At 44.7% G+C, this 18,996-nt stretch overlaps 1 protein-coding gene across 1 annotated transcript in view; it reads left to right on the forward strand.

The window, feature by feature from the left end:
- The window catches only part of MDM4 (MDM4 regulator of p53), a 67,650-nt gene extending 49,170 nt beyond the window's left edge, over window positions 1–18,480 (forward strand). Inside the window, exons 6-11 of the mRNA XM_069756194.1 lie at window positions 2,183–2,244; window positions 3,134–3,206; window positions 13,053–13,204; window positions 14,023–14,175; window positions 14,700–14,783; window positions 15,009–18,480. Of these exons, the coding sequence (XP_069612295.1) occupies window positions 2,183–2,244; window positions 3,134–3,206; window positions 13,053–13,204; window positions 14,023–14,175; window positions 14,700–14,783; window positions 15,009–15,539 (1,055 nt within the window). The 3' untranslated portion in view covers window positions 15,540–18,480. The remainder of the gene's footprint in view (window positions 1–2,182; window positions 2,245–3,133; window positions 3,207–13,052; window positions 13,205–14,022; window positions 14,176–14,699; window positions 14,784–15,008) is intronic.
- The last annotated feature ends 516 nt before the right edge of the window (window positions 18,481–18,996 follow it).

Consider the following 18,996-nt stretch of genomic DNA (forward strand, 5'->3'; position numbering starts at 1 on the left):
AACCATTAATAACCTCTTTAATGGTAACCAAGGAATGTAAGTTCATGTATGGCTGGTGTCACACTTGCAAGTTCAATGCAAGAAGCTCGCATCAAGTCCTGGCACTGCCGCCGGCACTTGGGACTGGAGTTTGTGGCTGCATGTATTTCTATGTAGCCGCACGCTCCGGTCCTGAGTGCCGGTGGCAGTACCGGGACTTCATGCGAGAGACTCGCGCAAGTTTCTCGCATTGAGCTCGCAAGTGTGACCCACGGCCTATGTCTGCAAATGATGTTAATACTCGACACTGAATAAACTGAGATGTTTTGAAAATTTGGTTTCAATTTTTATCATTTGCAGATCAATAACGGAGTTGTTGACTCTTAGGAGAGTGGACCCCAAACTGAATAAAATAACAAGCTCGTTAGGTTCTCTTGTTCTGCTGTTTTGACTACAGAGGTGACCTCACACCGGTGCACATCACCGCTCGTGCCAGTCACAGAGCTCCGTGTCATGTGCCATCAACCTCTGTACACAAGATGTCACTGCTGTTGTACCTGAAACTGGACAGTACCTTTTAAAACGTCTGACCTTTTAATTTCCATAATTACTCAACTTTTTCTTCATGTTGAAATTTCAATGTTGCAGAGTGTGTATAGATTGATTTTGAGGTTTTTGTTTTTTACATCGTTTTTATAATTCTGCTGTTATATCCTTGGAATCTTAAACTGGTTTATGTCAGAGCTGATGTGAGCGATGGCAATATGTTTGCAAAGCTACGAAATAGGGTCTAAATAAATGAAGTAAAGAAATCAAATGTAGATTCTGCTACATGACATGCAACCTCCGAACCTGTCAATTGGACGCGTCTGTTCTGGGTGACAAACCTGGGATTCCCCAAACCATTGCGTTTTTAACTGGAAATTAGCAGAATTTTTAGATTTGAATAGTAGAAAAAATTTCATTTAACTCAACTAGTGATGAGCGAGTATACTCGTTGCTCGGGTTTTCCCGAGCACTCGTGTGGTCTCAGAGTATTTGACTGCTCTGGGATTTTTGTCAACGCAGCTACGTTTACGGCTGCTAGCCAGCCTGAATATATGTGGGGGTTGCCTGGTTGCTAGAGAATCCCCACATGTAATCAAGCTGTCCAGCAGCCGTAAATCATGCAGCTGAGGCAACAAAAACTAAAACTCCGAGCACTAACAAATACTCGGAGACCACCCGGGCATGCTTGAGGAGACCAGAGCAACAATGCTATTCGCTCATCACTAAACTCAACCCATACTGCATTAAGAAATAACTTGGCCAAGAAGCTGTTGATTTTCTGCTCGCATTCACAGTCAGAAAATCCATATAGTATTTTGTAGCAAGGTGGATTTTACCCCTTTTCATCCCCATGCTGCAGAGAATGAGTGCCTTGGATCCACATATCGGCACACGTTGTGGATTTTAAATTGTTAGATTGTTGCTTTATGCTGCAGTGGATGGATTGGGGTGAATTTAGCAGAAAATTGAATCCACATGTAATATGGGGAAATTCTTTGGATTTTTACTCCAATTTTCTTTGCATCAGTGGGAAAAAAAAATCCACAGTGCAAAATTTGTCCATGTGAACATACCCTAAAGCATTGTATTTAAATACTTCTCAACTTTGTAGGTAGATTTTAGCCTAATGACTTTGAAAAGCAGCATTTTTCTTCAAATGCCATGCAGGACTCCATCAAGATGAAGAATAAAGTAAAGCTTTCCTGTTCCCTTGTTGGATCCTGTCCATGCTGGGTGTGAGTCCTATTGCCTTAAGTAATGGCTCTTTTTCAGGGGCAGGGGAGCAATGCATAGTAGGAGTCAATCACTACCATGGAGTGTATACCACTGTATAGAGGATTAGTGCTTTCTATATCTGTAATAAGTCTCTGTCCTGATATCCTCATTCTAGTCCGTGGTAAGACACTGTTTGTTTCCTGTAGGACTGCTATGAAGTCCATAAATGTATTTTACACTTTTTACTGTTGCAGTCCAGCTGACTCTCAGGATCTTTATAGCTTGTTTGCTACCTAGGTAAAGTACACAAGGCCCTCTTACTGTAATCATGCTTTTGGGGCTCCCTGTGTGCGTTTCTCTTAGCCAAACTAACACAACCTGGATTATAAGCACATGTATTACTGGGGAAGGGATTTTTTTTTTTTCATCCGATTTACAGATGCTGCTCAAAGTCCCTCAAGTGACCAAACACAGGATACGGGCGGTTTGGAGCGGCAGAAGGTAAAGCCTGGTGTTTCTTGACCTTGTACAGAGCCCCCCCTTCTCTGTACCTGCCAGCGTCGGATCTCCAGACCGCTTTTACAAACCATTCAGGTTCATCTGGAGTCCACGGAGCAGGAACAGAGTTACCCATCTCTGTTCCCTTTCTACTCTCGGTACCGCATTCGGAGCTGAGATTGATGCAGCAGTTTTCTCTCCGGCCACCATACGTTGTATGTACAATCTGTTTTCTTACTGACATGGGGCACAAAGGCAATTTGAGATCAGAATTTCTACAGGATACTTCATCGATAGCAGATTAGTGCGGGTCTCAGACCCATGCACATCATCGATCAGCTGCTCCAGCACTTTGAATAGAGCGGCGCTCAGCGGCTACCACAGCACAGCATCAGTTCTAAAGAATCCAAGCTGTGGAGCAGCTCCTGGCAGCGGCCACTACACTTTGAATGGAGCTGCACTCCTCATCCTCTTTTGAAGCGTTTATATCCTCCAGGAACAAATAACAGCTGATCGGTGGGTGCGCGTGGTGTCAGATCCCGATTGATGTGCTATTGAACTATCCGGTAGATCTAGCAAATGTATTGATGACATGACAGCCCCTTTAACAATACACACAACCAAGTAAACTTTCATTCACAACTAGGAAATAAAGCTTCAGATTTCTACATGTATTTAATTCTGTTATGCAGGTCACTTACATAGAAGGGATCATTGTGGGGATCAGTGCTGCTTGTTGAACCACAGTAAAGAAAAAACACACACAAACTTTGAATCTGTTCACATTCCTGAGTCATTCGGTTGGTGGCCGGTATGAAATTGCTGCATCTCTTCTGAATAGAATCATTATAATGGTTTTAATGCGTTTGCCTTTTGTTCTCCCTTTTTTTAGCTTGAAGAATCTAAGAATGAAGAATTATCAGACATCGGGGTTATACCTTCATCTCGTAATCCACTTGTAGAAGGTGCGTTCACTAAGCTGTTTCTCGCCCAGTTTTAAGCCTCCTACACAACTGTTTCTGTTGCCGATAAAATGGTTGCCCATTCCTTTTATACTCAGTCTATCCTTAGGATAGCTCCTCAATATCAGATTGTGGGGGTGCGACACCCAGTGTACCCACCAAAATGAGTGGATCTGCAGTACCCTGCTGTGGACACTTATACGGGTGATGGTGCTGTTCAGTCTTGTATCTCAGTACGTCCGATTAGCACCCCCACCCATCTAATGTTGATGACCTTTCCTAAAGATAATGCCATCAATATTAACCCCTAAGGGTACCGTAACACTCAGCAATTTATTCAGTCGCCATGACAGCACAACGAGAGAGGGGATCCGCCCTTCAGGGACAGGAAACCTCAGACATAAAAGGGCGGCACTTCACTCCCCCGCCAGTTGGTTTCCTGTCCCTGACAGTGGAACCTCTTCAGACAGGCCCAGAGAAGAGGGTTGAAGATAGAAGCTATCCCACTCCTGACAGGCCGATGCAGGTAGCGGGGGTCCCCTACCTCGGCCTGATCAGGGGGATGGAAGCACCACACGGCAGGGGGACTGTCTGTGTAGGTGACAGCAGGAGGAAGCAGCCCTAAGCGGGGGGCTTGACTTCTGTGGTGCCGCTGTTCACCTGGTACGTGAGGCCCAATGGTGCGCATCTGCCGGAGCTTCTGGGGTCGGTCCGCCGCTGCTGCTGGGGTCTGCGATGGCTAGGTGAGCGCTGCCGTCCTTGTTCGGCGCGTCTGCTCTCAGCGCCGCGGCCGCGTCCGGAAGGGGCGTGTCCTGATGACGCGGGTGCGGCGCGGGGCGATGACGCGGCCGCGCATGCGCGGTAGCGTCTTATCCTGGCTAATGGCGGCGCCCGGCGTCGCAGGGGGGGATTTTGGCCTCAGGGTGTCTGGCGCTCTACGGGCGCTAGCGGGGGCAGTACCAATTAGCGGTGCACCGAGGGATGTCCCTGCTGACCCCCCATCCGGGGGTGGTACCCAGGGGGATAGATTTAAACGCTGCACTGAGGCCTCAACATTGTTCCTGTCCACCATCTTGGAATGGAGTCTCTGGAAGGAACACCGCAGCTGGGCGGTGAGCAGCAGCAGTTACCAGAACAACCTTTGAGCAGCTCCCAGCGGCGTTCTAGTGGCAGTAGTCGCGCTGGTAGAGCCAAAGAAACTCAGAAGTCAACTAAGTCCTCTGGCCGTAAGGAATCTCCGGCTAAGAAGGACCCCCCGATCATGGTACCATTCACTGCAGGGATGGGTAAGTGAGCTTCGTGAAAGTACATTTCTGATAGCTGTCCCTCCTTGTATTCCCTCTCTCCTTATTAGGGGAGGAAATCTGTGTCCAAATCCAAACATAGAGAGTGTGCCATCTGTACGGAACCTCTTCCGGATGGACATAAAAAGAAATTGTGCAGCATCTGCATTCAACAATTAATTGAGGACGAGACCCCTGACCTTACGTCTACTCTTAGGGATCTGGTTAGACAGGAGGTCAGAGATTCCATAAGGTCTCAGAAGACAGTTTCAAAAAAGAGGAAGGAGATATTATCCCCAGCCTCGGATGTGGATTCAGACACGGGTGGTGTGAGTTCGGATTCTCATCCGTCATCATCATCAGAGGACGTGGAATCTAGTCGAACCTGTCTATCACTGGACAGGGTTAACCGCTTAGTCAAAGCTGTCAATAGCACTATGGGCATTGAGGAGACCCAGGCGGAATGTTCCATCCAGGATATAATGTTTAAAGGCATAGATCGCAAATCCAGAAGAGTATTTCCCGTAGTTGATAAAGTTAAGTCTCTGATTACGAGAGAATGGAAAAAACCCGAAAGGATGGGGTCTCTCCCACCAGTGTTCAAAAGAAGATATCCCTTTGAGGAAGAAGCTTCTTCCTCCTGGGACAAGGTCCTGAAACTGGATGCGGCGGTGGCTAAAGCATGTAAAAAGACGTCTCTTCCGTTTGAGGATCTGGGGAGCCTAAAAGACCCGCTTGATAGGAAAGCTGAGGTATTCCTTAAAGGAGCTTGGGAAACATCAGCGGGTTCCCTGAGACCAGCGATTGCGGCCACCTGCACTGCCCGGTCGTTGATGGTATGGCTGGGTAATCTAGAAGACCAGCTCAAGGATAAGGTTCCTAGGAGCGAGATCCTATCATCTATGTCTATGATTCAGGATGCAGCAGCCTTCCTTGCGGATGCGTCAGCCGATTCTGTTAGGCTAGCGGCAAGGTCATCAGCACTGTCCAATGCGGCCCGTAGGGCTCTTTGGATAAAATGCTGGCCAGGAGACTTGCAGGCCAGATCAAAACTATGTGGCATCCCCTGTGAGGGGGTTCATTTGTTTGGCCCAGTGCTGGATGAGCTTCTAGAAAAAGCAGGTGACAGTAAGAAGCGATTCCCTCTCCTAACAAGACCCTTCTATAGACGGGACTATAATAGAGGAGGGCCATATCGCCGAAGATCGGACAGGGATTCAAATAGAGAATCGACCAGATACAACTCTTACAGGAGAAGAGGTAGAGGTTACATGTTTAACTCTTCTAGAGACTCTAAAAAGCATCAATGACTGGCGGCCCAGGTGGGCGGTAGGCTTTTGGCCTTCTACCCAGCCTGGGTAAAAATCACCAATAGTCCATGGATACTCAGTATCATTAAAGAGGGGCTAAAGTTCCAATTCCACCATACCCCCCTGGAAAAATTCAAATTAACTCCTATCCGTTCTTCTCCCGCAGAACAGTTGGCGTTGGAGTCAGAGGTTCGAGATCTCCAAAAAAAGGGGGTTCTCGTTAAAGTACCTACGGAGGAACAAGGTACGGGGTTTTACTCCCCTTTATTCCTGGTAAAGAAGCCAGATGGATCTTATCGTACCATCATCAATCTGAAGGGCCTGAATGTATTCCTGCTGGTCCCATCCTTTAAAATGGAATCTGTGAAGTCGGCAATAAAGCTTCTTTTTCACAATTGCTTCATGGTTGTCTTAGATCTGAAAGACGCCTATTATCATGTCCCGATACATGCAACTCATCAGCGCTTTCTCAGGGTGGCGATTTCTCTTGCCGGCACAGTGGAGCACTTTCAATATCGGGCACTCCCCTTTGGTGTTGCAGTCGCACCTCGGGTGTTCACTAAGATTATGGTGGAGGTTATGGCACACCTTCATGAGCAAAATATAATAATAATTTCCTATCTGGATGATTTATTGATCGTTGGGCGCTCAGAGGTACACTGTAAAGAACAGTTGGGGAAAGTGATGGCGGCGTTACACAACTTAGGATGGATTATCAATTTCAAAAAGTCGCGTCTTCAGCCCTCAACATCACAGCAGTTCTTGGGTCTTACTGTGGATTCAGCTCAGCAGGAATGTCGCCTGCCAGACTCAAAAGTTGATACTATTCACCGGCTGGCCTCCAGAGCAATTAGTAATCCCGTAGTTTCCCTAAGAAATGCTATGTCACTCTTAGGTTCACTTACTTCTTGTTTTCCGGCGGTGATGTGGGCACAGTTTCACTCCAGGGCTCTGCAATGGGATGTTCTGCATAATTTTCGGCGTCTGGGCGCTAACCTTGACAAAAAATTTTCCCTATCTGTAGAGGCCACGGGTTCACTAAGGTGGTGGACACACATCCCTAATCTGCGTAAAGGGGTACCTTGGACATATCAGATATCACGGGTAATAACAACGGATGCTAGCCCCACGGGGTGGGGAGCACACTGGGAGGGCAATTGCATTCAGGGTCTGTGGTCCCATTCTGAGCAAGACACGTCCTCCAATCTGAAGGAATTGATGGCGGTGGAACGCGCCTTAGATAGGTTCCTTATACCTCTGCAGGGTAGACATGTTAGGATACTCTCTGACAACCAGGTGACCGTTGCTTATGTGAACCACCAAGGAGGTACACGGTCTAGGTCATTAATGAACGTTACAAATCATATCTTTCAGATGGCCGAAAATCACCTGCTCTCCCTTACGGCCCTTCATATAAAGGGAAATCTAAATACCATGGCCGATTACTTAAGCCGCAACGAGCTCAAACAAGGGGACTGGTCTCTAAAACCGGCTGTCTTCAATCAGATCGTGCAGTTGTGGGGATGTCCAGAGATAGATCTGTTTGCCAGTCGAGGAAACAAGAAACTCCATCAATTCCGTTCCCTAGACCCAAGGGACAACCCGTACGCAGTCGACGCTCTTCTGATCCCCTGGAATTTCAATCTCGCCTACGCTTTCCCTCCTCTGAATCTCATTCCTATAGTTCTGAGGAAAATTCGGGAAGACGGAGCCCGAGTGGTTTTAATAGCCCCATTCTGGCCCAGAAGGTCTTGGTTCCCATGGTTGAGAAGCATGTCCATTTCCCAACCATGGATCCTCCCAGAAATACCGGACCTCCTTTCCCAGGGTCCAGTCTTCCATCCACGAGTAACCAACTTGCACCTGACAGCGTGGAACTTGAGAGGTCACTTCTGAAAGGAAAGGGATTCTCCCAGAATCTTGTAAATACTCTACTTAAAAGTAGGAAAGCCTCCACGACTAGCATTTATGTTAGGGTATGGAGGAAGTTCCTATCAAGTTCAGGAGCACAAATCGATCAAAAACCTGATATTGCTCAGATCCTAGAATTTTTACAGAAGGGCCTAGAGTTAGGCTTAGCCACCAGCACCCTTAGAGTTCAGGTTTCAGCTCTAGGGGCACTATATAATTCCAACATAGCCAGTAATCACTGGATAACAAGGTTTTTCAAAGCGGTCACCAGATCCAGGCCGGTTGTTAAACAGAGAATAGTTCCATGGGACCTAAATCTTGTGCTCTCAGCTCTAACACAAGCTCCGTTCGAGCCTATTGACTCTGTCCCGATCAAGATCCTGTCGGTCAAAACAGCCCTCTTAGTTGCTCTTACATCGGCAAGAAGGGTTAGTGATCTTCAGGCATTATCCAGGCAACGTCCATATATGCAATTTTTGGAAGATAGAGTGGTGATGAGTCCTGACCCTCTTTATCTTCCAAAGGTTGCCTCAAAATTTCATAGATCCCAGGAGGTGATCCTACCTTCATTTTGTCCTAATCCCTCTAACAATAAGGAGCAGAGATTTCATTGTTTGGACGTACGTAGGTGCCTTCTTAAATACATTTCAGTAACAGACACCTGGAAAAAAGACCACGCATTATTTTTATCCTACCAGGGGGTTAGGAAGGGACTTAGAGTATCAAAAAATACCCTAGCCAGATGGATTAGGGAGGTGATATCTCTTGCTTATACCGCAGGTGGCGTGGAGATTCCAGAAGGTATAAAGGCTCACTCCACTCGTGCGGTAGCCACATCCTGGGCTGAGAGAGCAGAAGTATCGATTGAGGACATCTGTAAGGCGGCCACATGGTCTTCTCCATCCACCTTTCTTAGACACTATAGATTAGATCTAGGTGGCTCCTCCGACCTCACGTTTGGGAGAAGGGTGCTGGAAGCTATTATCCCTCCCTAGTCACCTTTTCACTTCTCTGAAAGTCTCTCGTTGTGCTGTCATGGCGACTGAATAAATACGTACGCTACTCACCTGGTAGCAGTGTTTTTTCAGGAGCCATGACAGCACCCTTATATTCCCTACCCTCTTTGTTTATGGGTTCAACACTTCCTTTAGAGAAATTCCTAAGTTTATTCACTGGGTGAATTGTACCATATATTAATATTGTTTATGTGCTACTAACCTAGAAGGTCCTTTCATACTCTGTAAACCAACTGGCGGGGGAGTGAAGTGCCGCCCTTTTATGTCTGAGGTTTCCTGTCCCTGAAGGGCGGATCCCCTCTCTCGTTGTGCTGTCATGGCTCCTGAAAAAACACTGCTACCAGGTGAGTAGCGTACGTATTTTCCAACGATCACGACCAGCGATACGACCTGTCCGTGATCGTTGGAAAGTCCTTGTGTCGTTGCTGGAGAGCTGTCACACAGACAGCTCTCCAGCGACCAACGATGCCGAAGTCCCAGGGTAAACATCGGGTTACTAAGCACAGGGCCGCGCTTAGTAACCCGATGTTTACCCTGGTTACCATTGTAAATGTAAAAAAAAAAACACACTACATACTTACATTCCGGTGTCTGTCACGTCCCTCGCCGTCAGCTTCCCGCACTGACTGTGAGCGCCGGCCGACCGTAAAGCGGAGGACAGCGGTGACGTCACCGCTGTGCTTTACGGCCGGCGCTCAGTCAGTGCGGGAAGCTGACGGCGAGGGACGTGACAGACACCGGAATGGAAGTATGTAGTGTTTTTTGTTTTTTTTTAACATTTACAATGGTAACCAGGGTAAACATCGGGTTACTAAGCGCGGCCCTGCGCTTAGTAAACCGATGTTTACCCTGGTTACCAGTGAACACATCGCTGGGTCGGCGTCCCACACGTCGATTCAGCGGGTGATCCAGCGAAGAAATAAAGTTCTGGCCTTCTAGCTCCGACCAGTGATGTCACAGCAGGATCCAGATCGCTGCTGCCTGTCAAACACAACGAGATCGCTATCCAGGACGCTGCAACGTCACGGATCGTTATCGTTGTAATGTTGTTCAGTGTGAAGGTACCTTTAGTGACAGAGCCAATTTGGTGCTTAATGACTAAGTCAATTTTTACAATTCTGACGAGTCGCTTTATGTGGTTATAACTCTGGAATGTTTCAACGGATCCCGGTGATTGAGATTTTTTTTTGTGACATATTGTACTTCATGTTGGTGGTAAAAATTTCTTCGATATGACTTCCATTTATTTATTAAAAAAAACTGAAATATGGTGAAAATTTTGCAATTTTCAGACTTTGAATTTTTAAGCCCTTAAATCAGTGATGTCACACAATACTTTAATAAATAAAATTTCCTACATGTCTATTTTACATCAGCGCAATTTTGGAAACAACATTTTTTTCTTTTCTTAGGAAGTTAGAAGGGATAAAAGTTTACAAAACCATTTTTTTAGGGACCACATCACATTTGAAAGGGAACCTGTCACCCCCAAAATCGAAGATGAGCTAAGCTCACCGGCATCAGGGGCTTATCTACAGCATTCTATAATGTATCCTGAAAGATGTGAAAAAGGTTAGATTATACTCGCCTGGGAAGGGGGTGGGGAGGCGGTCCGCTCCGATGGGCAGTCTGGTCCAGCTCCTCATATCTTCTTACTATGACGTCCACTTGTCTTCACGCTCCGGCTCAGGTGTACCTGGTCTGCCCTGTTGGGGGCAGCATAAAGTACTGCAGTGCGCAGGCGCTGGGCCCCTCTGACCTTTCCCGCATCCTGCGCACTGCAGTACTTTGCTCTGTCCTCAACAGGGCAGACAAAGTAAGCCTGCGCCGGAGCGTGAAGACAAGAGGAGGACGTCATCGTAAGAAGATTGGAGGCCCCAGACTGCGACACCCATCGGACCCGACCGCAGCGGGACCACCCCTGGGTGAGTATAATCTAACCTCCTTTTCTCATCTTTCAGGATACATCGGGAGCTTATCTACAGCATTATAGAATGCTGTAGATAAGCCAATGATGCCGGTGGGCTTCGCTCACCTTCGATTTTGGGGGTGACTGGTTCCCTTGAAGTGACTTGGGGGGGTTTCAATATAACAGAAAATACCCAAAAGTGACACCATCCTAAAAACCGCACCCCTCAAGGTGCGCAAAACCACATTCATGAAGTTTATTAACCCTTCAGGTGCTTCACGAGAACTAAATCAGTGTGGAAGGAAAAGATAAACATTTAACTTTTTTCACAAAGAACCATGGAACCATTTTTATTTTTATTTTTTTCACAAGGGTATCGGGAGAAAATGACCACAAAATGTGTTGTGCGATTTCTCCTGAATACACAGATACCCTGTATGTGGGGAAAACCATTGTTTAAGCACATGGCAGGAATCAGAAGGGAGGGAGCACAGTTTCACTTCTTTAAACGCAAAATTGGCTGGCATCAACAGTGGCGCCATGTTGCGTTTGGAGACCCCCCTGATGTACCTAAACAAAGGTAACCCTAACCCTCCCTCCCCCCCAATTTTAACTCAAACGCCAACCCTAATCATAACCACAAACCTAACCCCAATGCACCCCTAACCTTAATCCCAACCCTAACACCAACTTTAGCCCACCTCTAACCCTAATGGTGAAATAGAAATAAATACATTCTTTTTGTTTTATTATTTTTAGCTAACTAAGGAGGTGATAAAGGGGGGTTTGATTTACTGTTTTTCTTTATTATTATTTTGATCACTGTGTTAGGGTCTATCACAGTGATCAAAATGAACCAATAGGAAAATTCCTATTGATGCTGGCAGCCCAGGGGACTTCACGGGGGCATGCAGGGACACCAGAGGTACCGGGGGGGGGGGGGGGGGGAATTGGGTGACCCTATTTCTCTCTCCTCTGATGGGGAAGCACATCAGAGGAGAGATAAATTAAATGGAAAATCTGACACTTTTTTTTTTTTACTGTAAAATCTGACACTTTTTTTTTACGCTCGTCGTTATACCGTTAACGACGATCGCAACAACAGGATCGGTAAAAAAAAACTACCCGAATCATGTTCTCTGGGGTCTCAGCTACCCCTGGTAGCCAAGACCCCAGAGAAATTCCAACTCTGGGGGGCGCTATACCCTTATTCCTCAGCGTCACTAACGGCGCTGTGGTTTAAGTACCCTTTAGTGCCACCGTTAAAAGGCGTATAGGCGGTCATTAAGGGGTTAAAATGCCAGACAACCACTTTAATTATTCATTTAGGAATATTTTGAATTTCTATCTGTATTTGTTCCATCTTTCTATTTCTTAGTGGTTTTCTTTGTTTTTCTCTGGTTGTTAGCATTTTTCTGCCTAGCACTTAATATACCATGTGAGCTCTATCCTCATTTGGATTTGGCCATTGTGATATTTAAGGTTGCTGGGTAAATTTTTCCCATCAGCCTTTGACAAAGAACGCGGGATTGCGTTCGAAATGCAGAACTTTCTCCCATCGGTCCATGAATGGAATTTTAATTATTAAATAAAGATTTTATATTTTGCCAGAAACTGGAATGCCTTCCTTGCTCTTTAAATCTCCTTACATAACTGTTTCAACCTACAGGTGAAAGTGATGGTTATTCTCACCTGTTCAATATAATTGGTTACTCATACCCCTGACTGTAATCCTACACATCCCCGACTGTACAAGTGTACCTAGTAAACTGCGGTTTTGAAGGCTAAGGACGGTCACACCAAATATTGATTTAATTAGATTTCTCTTTTGTTCATTCACTTCACATCCTGTTACCGTAATTGATAAAAAATAAACTACCGTAGTTAATATTTTTTTAAAGCATTTTTAGGCAAGTTTGGGAAAAATGTTGCACAGTTCTGTATATATACAGTGTTGGGGTTATCGGGCTGCGGCTCACAAGGTGAACCTCCACTTTCACAGGAATATCCTAGAAACCTATTGGCTTTGCACAGGAGGCCGTATAGTGTTCATGGGTCTGAATTGCGCCTTTATATTATAACAAGTGATGCTGTGTGCAGCAGTGGTTTTTGTGCACAAAACTGCTCTGTGCACAATCGGTGGTACAGTAAAGGCCACACAGATTTTCTTGCGCATCAGTCGGAATGATCTTGTGATTTGCGTGCTCACAGCTGCCCCAAGACGCACATTACCATAAAGCATATTACATATCTGCTGTGATTCAAATGTTTAGGAACTAAGTACACTTCTTAAACATTTCAGCAACATTTAGGAATTTTATCACTCAAGATCATCTAAACTAGTACCCTAGTGATAGTCATACAGGGCCTGGGTGGTCATAAATTTAATAGGATTTCTGCTTTTGTTTGTCTGTTTGTAGATAATAAAAATCCAGCTCTTCTAAAGCAAGATGAGTTGGACCTCTCCTTTGAGGAATGGGATATTGCCGGTTTACCTTGGTGGTTTTTGGGGAATCTGAGAACAAATTATTGTCCCCTTGGTAATGGTTCTACCGACATCCCTTCAAACCAGGTAATATTTTGGACATTAGTGTTTTTTTATGTAAATGTATTTTTAATAGATCTAAATCTGCTTTAACCCCATTAATGGACTTAGAGGCCTGATACCAGGCAGTTTCTTTGCTCCTATTTTATTTCCGCAGCTCCTCTGAGGATTGGGAATCCATGTTTTTGGGGTTTTTTTAGTGCGCCATACGGTTCCAGAGATGGGGATCTTTTTACTTGCTTTTTATGCTCATTACCCAGGGGGCATGGCACAGGACAATGCACTGCAGTCTGGGAAATGGCGGTTTCACAGCTCGGCATCGTCGTCTCTTGGTTGGGTAGTAATGGTGGTTACAGAGAACGTAACCTTGAGACATTAAAGGGAACCTGACTGCAGGATTGTGCACAGTAACCTACAGTCAGTGTCAGTTTGGCGCTGTTATACTGAGTAAAATGATTCCTGGGTTGATGAAATCCGTCTTGTGGTTGTTTTTCAGTTTTGAGTTAATGGTATGCCTGTGCTCCGGGCGCCAACCTGACACTGTCTGTAGGTTACTGTGCACAATCCTGCTGTCGGGTTCCCTTCAATAGACTTTCCAAAGTGAACATCCCCTTTTAAAGGCCCTATTACAATTAAGAGCCCAACTTTGTGTTAATGTACCCTGGGTTATACAGTCATCATTAAGTCGGGGACCTTTTCTTACATACAGCATGTTTAGGCAAACGTGACTGGCCCTAACACATGCAATGTGTTTAGGACTTTCTGTATGATCATGCCTTAATGAATAATACTTAATGTACTGTGACCATTTCTGTGTGTGAAGAACCTTCTCTTCCACCTTGCAGGACATAGATACAGCCCTGGTTTCCGATACCACCGATGACTTATGGTTCCTAAATGACAGTCGGTCAGATCAAATTAATGTGGAGGTGAAAGTGGAAAGTCTGGAGTCTCAAGATAGCGAGGGTGAAGATGTGAGAGATGGCGAAGGAAAGAAAGTGAGTTTTGTAGCACATGTGCCCCTACGTTCTTTGGCTTCCCCACGTTTGTTTTTTGCTCCCCTACTTTTGAGTAGTGCTACTATGAAATGAGTCAGATCCACATCATGATTTCATAGATGAGATTTTCAGGCATGTCTTCTGACTTTCTCAGCAGCTAAATTCTGAAATTAGGTCTGTTTAAATTATAGAAATAGCAATTCGATGGAGACTAATACAAAATCTAATTTAGGGAGATATATAAAATAAGGCAAGTGGTATAATAAACTTGACACCTTAAGCATAACAGTTTTTTAATTTATTTTTATTTATTTTTTATTTGGTCACAAACGTGTAGAAAAGAATGCATTAATTGGCATGTTTTATACATTGTTTTTTCTAGATATAGCTTTTTTTTCTCGCGCAACCTATTTTTAGAAATCTCTTCAATGCTTCAAAAGAAGCCTCTTTATAAAATTTCATAATATCTAGCAATTGCAGGTACACACCAGCCATAATTTGTGCTTGTTCTTTGTGCTCTTCAGGTGATCGAGCTGACAATTTATGGAGATGATTTAGAGGACACACAAAGCCTGAGTGATGATACGGATACAGAAATCACATCTGAGGTTTGGCCCGTTTACATTAGCTTTCTGATGAGGAAAATTGGGACCATGTCCCATCTGTCCACAGGTCGTGAGTGGTATTGTAGCTCAGCTGGGTTTTCTCATTGCAGCTGAGCTACAATCAGACGCAACCTGTGGACTGGTGTGCTGTTTTTAGCAGCCATGTTTTTGGACAGCCATTTAATGATCTAATGGATAAGTTCTTACCTTATTTGTGTCTCTCCTCAGGACTGCTGGCAGTGTACCAGTTGCCATAAGTTTAATTCCCCAGCGAAACGCTACTGCTTCCGCTGCTGGGCTTTACGCAAGGATTGGTATGCAGACTGTCCACCTCTCACTCATACCCTCTCTACACCTACTCTGCCAGCAAAAGCGAATTCCCTGGAAATGAACAATGGAATTGACATTCCAGACTGCCGCAGAACACTTTCTGCCCCCATGGTGCGAGTGAGAAGCAGCGATAACAAATTTCAGGTTCCTTTCTTGGAGCCCTTAGACCTGGCATCAAATGTCAGAACCCTTTCGGACAGCTCAGAACTTCTTCTTGCCTCCGAGGAAGCGTCACTGGACTCTACTCGTCCTTTATTAGAATCTTGCAAGCTTTGCCACCGGCGCCCACGTAATGGCAATGTAGTTCATGGGCGTACAGCCCACTTGGTGACATGTTTTCGGTGTGCACGCAATCTTAAGAAGACTCGGAAGGGATGTCCAGTATGCCAGAAGCCCATACAGATGGTGGTAAAAACATACATGGCGTAGCAGAGGATGAGCCTCAGAGATGTCTTGTTTTTCTTGAGCACTTTTTTGTCTAAAGGAGGCCTGGGTGGCTATGTTTTTTCTTTATTCCAGTCTCCATAACTGACCATGCTTTATCACTGCCATGATATATTGAGGTGCTTTCTGTTGGCTGCCGATTTTTTGAGTCACCACTGTGAGCAGAAAGTAAAACTTTTGCTGAGAGTATTTATAAAGATATAAGAATATATATATAAAGGAGAAAGATATATCTATTTATACCTGGACGTTGGTCTTTACAGTTTGATGTTCCTGGAATCCATGTTCACAAGCGCATTCCGGACAGTATTTTCATGTCTGTCACAATGCAACTATAGTCATCAATGCATCTTCTAAGGGTTAACTCGTTCTTTTTGTTTTATATTGTTTTTTTTTTTTTTTTTTTCACTTTAACAATGATGAATTTTTTAAGAAATGTCTGACAAACCTACAGCTCACCTGTATCATCAGAGCATGTTTTTCTTTTTTTTTTCTTTTGTTAAATCTATTGTATTGATGCTGATTTTTGCCAAAGTGTTGCCTTACATGCAGCTTTAGAGTGGAAAACAATTGTCAAACCCAGTGCGATTTTTATTTTATTTTTATTTTTTGTGCACCTCTGAAAGCAAGCAAATGGTACTTCTTTAAAATATGTTGTAGTTGATTTAGTTATGGAACAAGGGCCACCTGACTTGTTCTAGCACCATAGATTTCTTTTAAAACCAAAAATGTATTGCAAAACTTAGAAGCTTCTCAAATACAATAGACGGCCTAATCTCTCCCCAATCTGCCAAGTCTTCCTATCCTTTCAGAAACATGCCGTCAGACTCCTGACAGTGGCTTGTCTTGCCTAGAGCAAAAGTAGTGGCCATGTCACGTGTTGATCTCCCGACCTCTTTTGGGCAAGAGTCAAGAAGCATCAATATTAGTCTGTGTATAGGGGTATATTGGCTATTGCTTCTAACCCATACTCATGCATAAATGCCAGACATGGAGGCTTGGGATGCACCATACACATTAGTGTTCTGATCCAGCTAAAAACCGGGTCTGTGCAGTGTGATTCCATTTGTGGTATTGAAACTTCTCCATGCATGTTAGTCAACCGGACCTTCCGACCATAAGGCCATGTGCACACGCTGCGGATTCCGTTGCGGAATTTTCCGCAGCGGATTTGATTAAATCCGCAGTGCAAAAAGTACTGCGGATTTATCGTGGTTTTTTGTGCAGTTTCCACAGCAGTTTTAGACACCTGCAGATTTTTAATATGGAGCAGGTGCCAAACCGCTGCGGATTCCGCACAAAGAATTGACATGCTGCGGAAAATAAACCGCAGCGTTTCCGCGCAGTTTTTTCCGCAGCATGTGCACAGCGGTTTTTGTTTTCCATAGGTTAACATTGTATTGTACACCACATGGAAAACTGCTGCGGATCCGCAGCGTCAAAACCGCTGCGGATCCGCAGCAAAAACCGCAACGTGTGCACATACCCTTAAGTGTGTGGGGTCTCCTGGCTCTCCCTGCAGATTATGTTGGGGGAGAGAAGGATCGACCACTTAAATTGAAATGCTCAATCTTTTTCTAACTGCTTGAAAGGTCATCACTAATAGGGTTTTGTTCACTCTGAGCCTAATAGCTGTCTGTGTGCGTAAATGAGGAGAGCGTTTTTTCAGCTAGTTTGGCTGTAAGCAGTCGGAGCTGTGTGATCAGCCTTGGTTACCCTGTACTTTATTTCCTTATGCAGGTTTATGGAAAATGGCTCTTTAGAAGGCCAAATGGCTTATCACATGTGCAGGGGGGAAAGTGGCCAGACAGGGTGAACCATTTAGATTTGCTACCAGTACATGATCACTCTCTGCTCCTTTGTTCTCTCATTGTCTTGTTAATTTTGCTACCAGTATTGTAATTGTACAATTAAAGTTGTGGCAGGGGTGTTATGTTGCGCTTCTTACATGTGTAATTTTAATCGGTCATATCAGACAGTGGGGAAAAAAATAATTGCTAAGTTTTGCTTATAATGTAGTTGGATTCTGTTGTGTTCGTATGAGAGGATGTAGTGACGACCCCATTTACAATTCTAACCTGTCAATTAGATAAGTTATGTGAAGACCTGTAGAAACAACCTCTTTAATCCATCAGACTAAAGACTGGGTTATAAATTGTTAAATATATGTGAATCGGAGGGAAGAATTCTGCGTTCATCCAGAGGCTTGTTTAATTTTTTTTTGTGAATGTAACTTAAAGTTGCTGTCTACTACTTGGACAGCTTCTTCTCATACTCCTTGCGTTGCCCCCATAAAATACAGCTTCAACTCCTCTTCGGTGCCGGCGCCATTCCTGCAGTGTCGGCACGCCTTCTCCCAGGGCTCCCCTGCTGTTATGACACGTGACACCGCCACCCAATTGGCACTGGGTCGCTGTCCCCATTGAGCAGGAAGAGGAAGTCCCAGATCAGCTGCAGCCTGGACTTCCTCTTCAAGTTCAATTTGTCCGAAGGCCGAGACGGTAACACCATCGCTGATTGGACGTCTGCATCACGTGTCATAACCGCATGGGAGCCCAGGGACCGCAAGTGCTGACACCGCAGAACCTGCTGGCACTTGAGGGGAGTATAAGCTTTATTATTTTATGGGGGCCAAACATATTGATCAATATGGGGTTCTCCTAGTAGTGGACAGGCCCTTCAAGACCTTAGAAAGCATATCTTGCAATTGATCTTGTGATTTGTCATATACAACAAACCTAATGGCTTGTTCATATTAAGGTTTTTGTTAATGTATGCAAGTGAAGATGACGCCTATTTGCACTATATGGTCGTTCTGTAGCAATTAATCTGCGTTTGTTGATCTTGGTAAAATATGGGCCATTTATGACTGATTTTCCTTTTGGTATTTCTTTAACTATTCTATTAAAATGAAAGTATTTTCCAATGTTTTGTTTGTTGCATCTATTTATGTTGAGTAAAATCCTGAATGAAAGTTAATGATCGAAATGTTGACACTTCCCAAATATACAGAATGACATGGGGATTGTGACTGTTGTTTGATGTACAATACATTGTCTGGATTTTCTGGCTGCTCGGTCAGATTGCTGGGCTGGACTATTTCAGCCACATCCTATTTAGCTTCCATCCACGTGATTTTCATAAGCAAAATTCCAGCAGTCTTGTATAGATAGTCATAAGATCCAACCTATTCAGTCATTTGCCACTTAGTTATTGATAAGTTAATGAGTACTCATGCAGGAAGCGATGGGCCACAAGCAGGCACCGAATAGACCTGCCCTGTGTATCCATGTCTTGTCTGCCCTTGGTTGCAACATTCAGTATGAAATCCAAAGCTGCCAATAGAACCGGAACCATTTCTGAGCAGCCGCACACGTCTAGAGAACCTCACGGTCTATTCCATTTAATGGCAGCCATGGTTGAAAGCTTACTGCCATTAACA

Source organism: Ranitomeya imitator, chromosome 3, assembly GCF_032444005.1.
Source record: "Ranitomeya imitator isolate aRanImi1 chromosome 3, aRanImi1.pri, whole genome shotgun sequence".
Classification (NCBI taxonomy): Eukaryota; Metazoa; Chordata; class Amphibia; order Anura; family Dendrobatidae; genus Ranitomeya; species Ranitomeya imitator.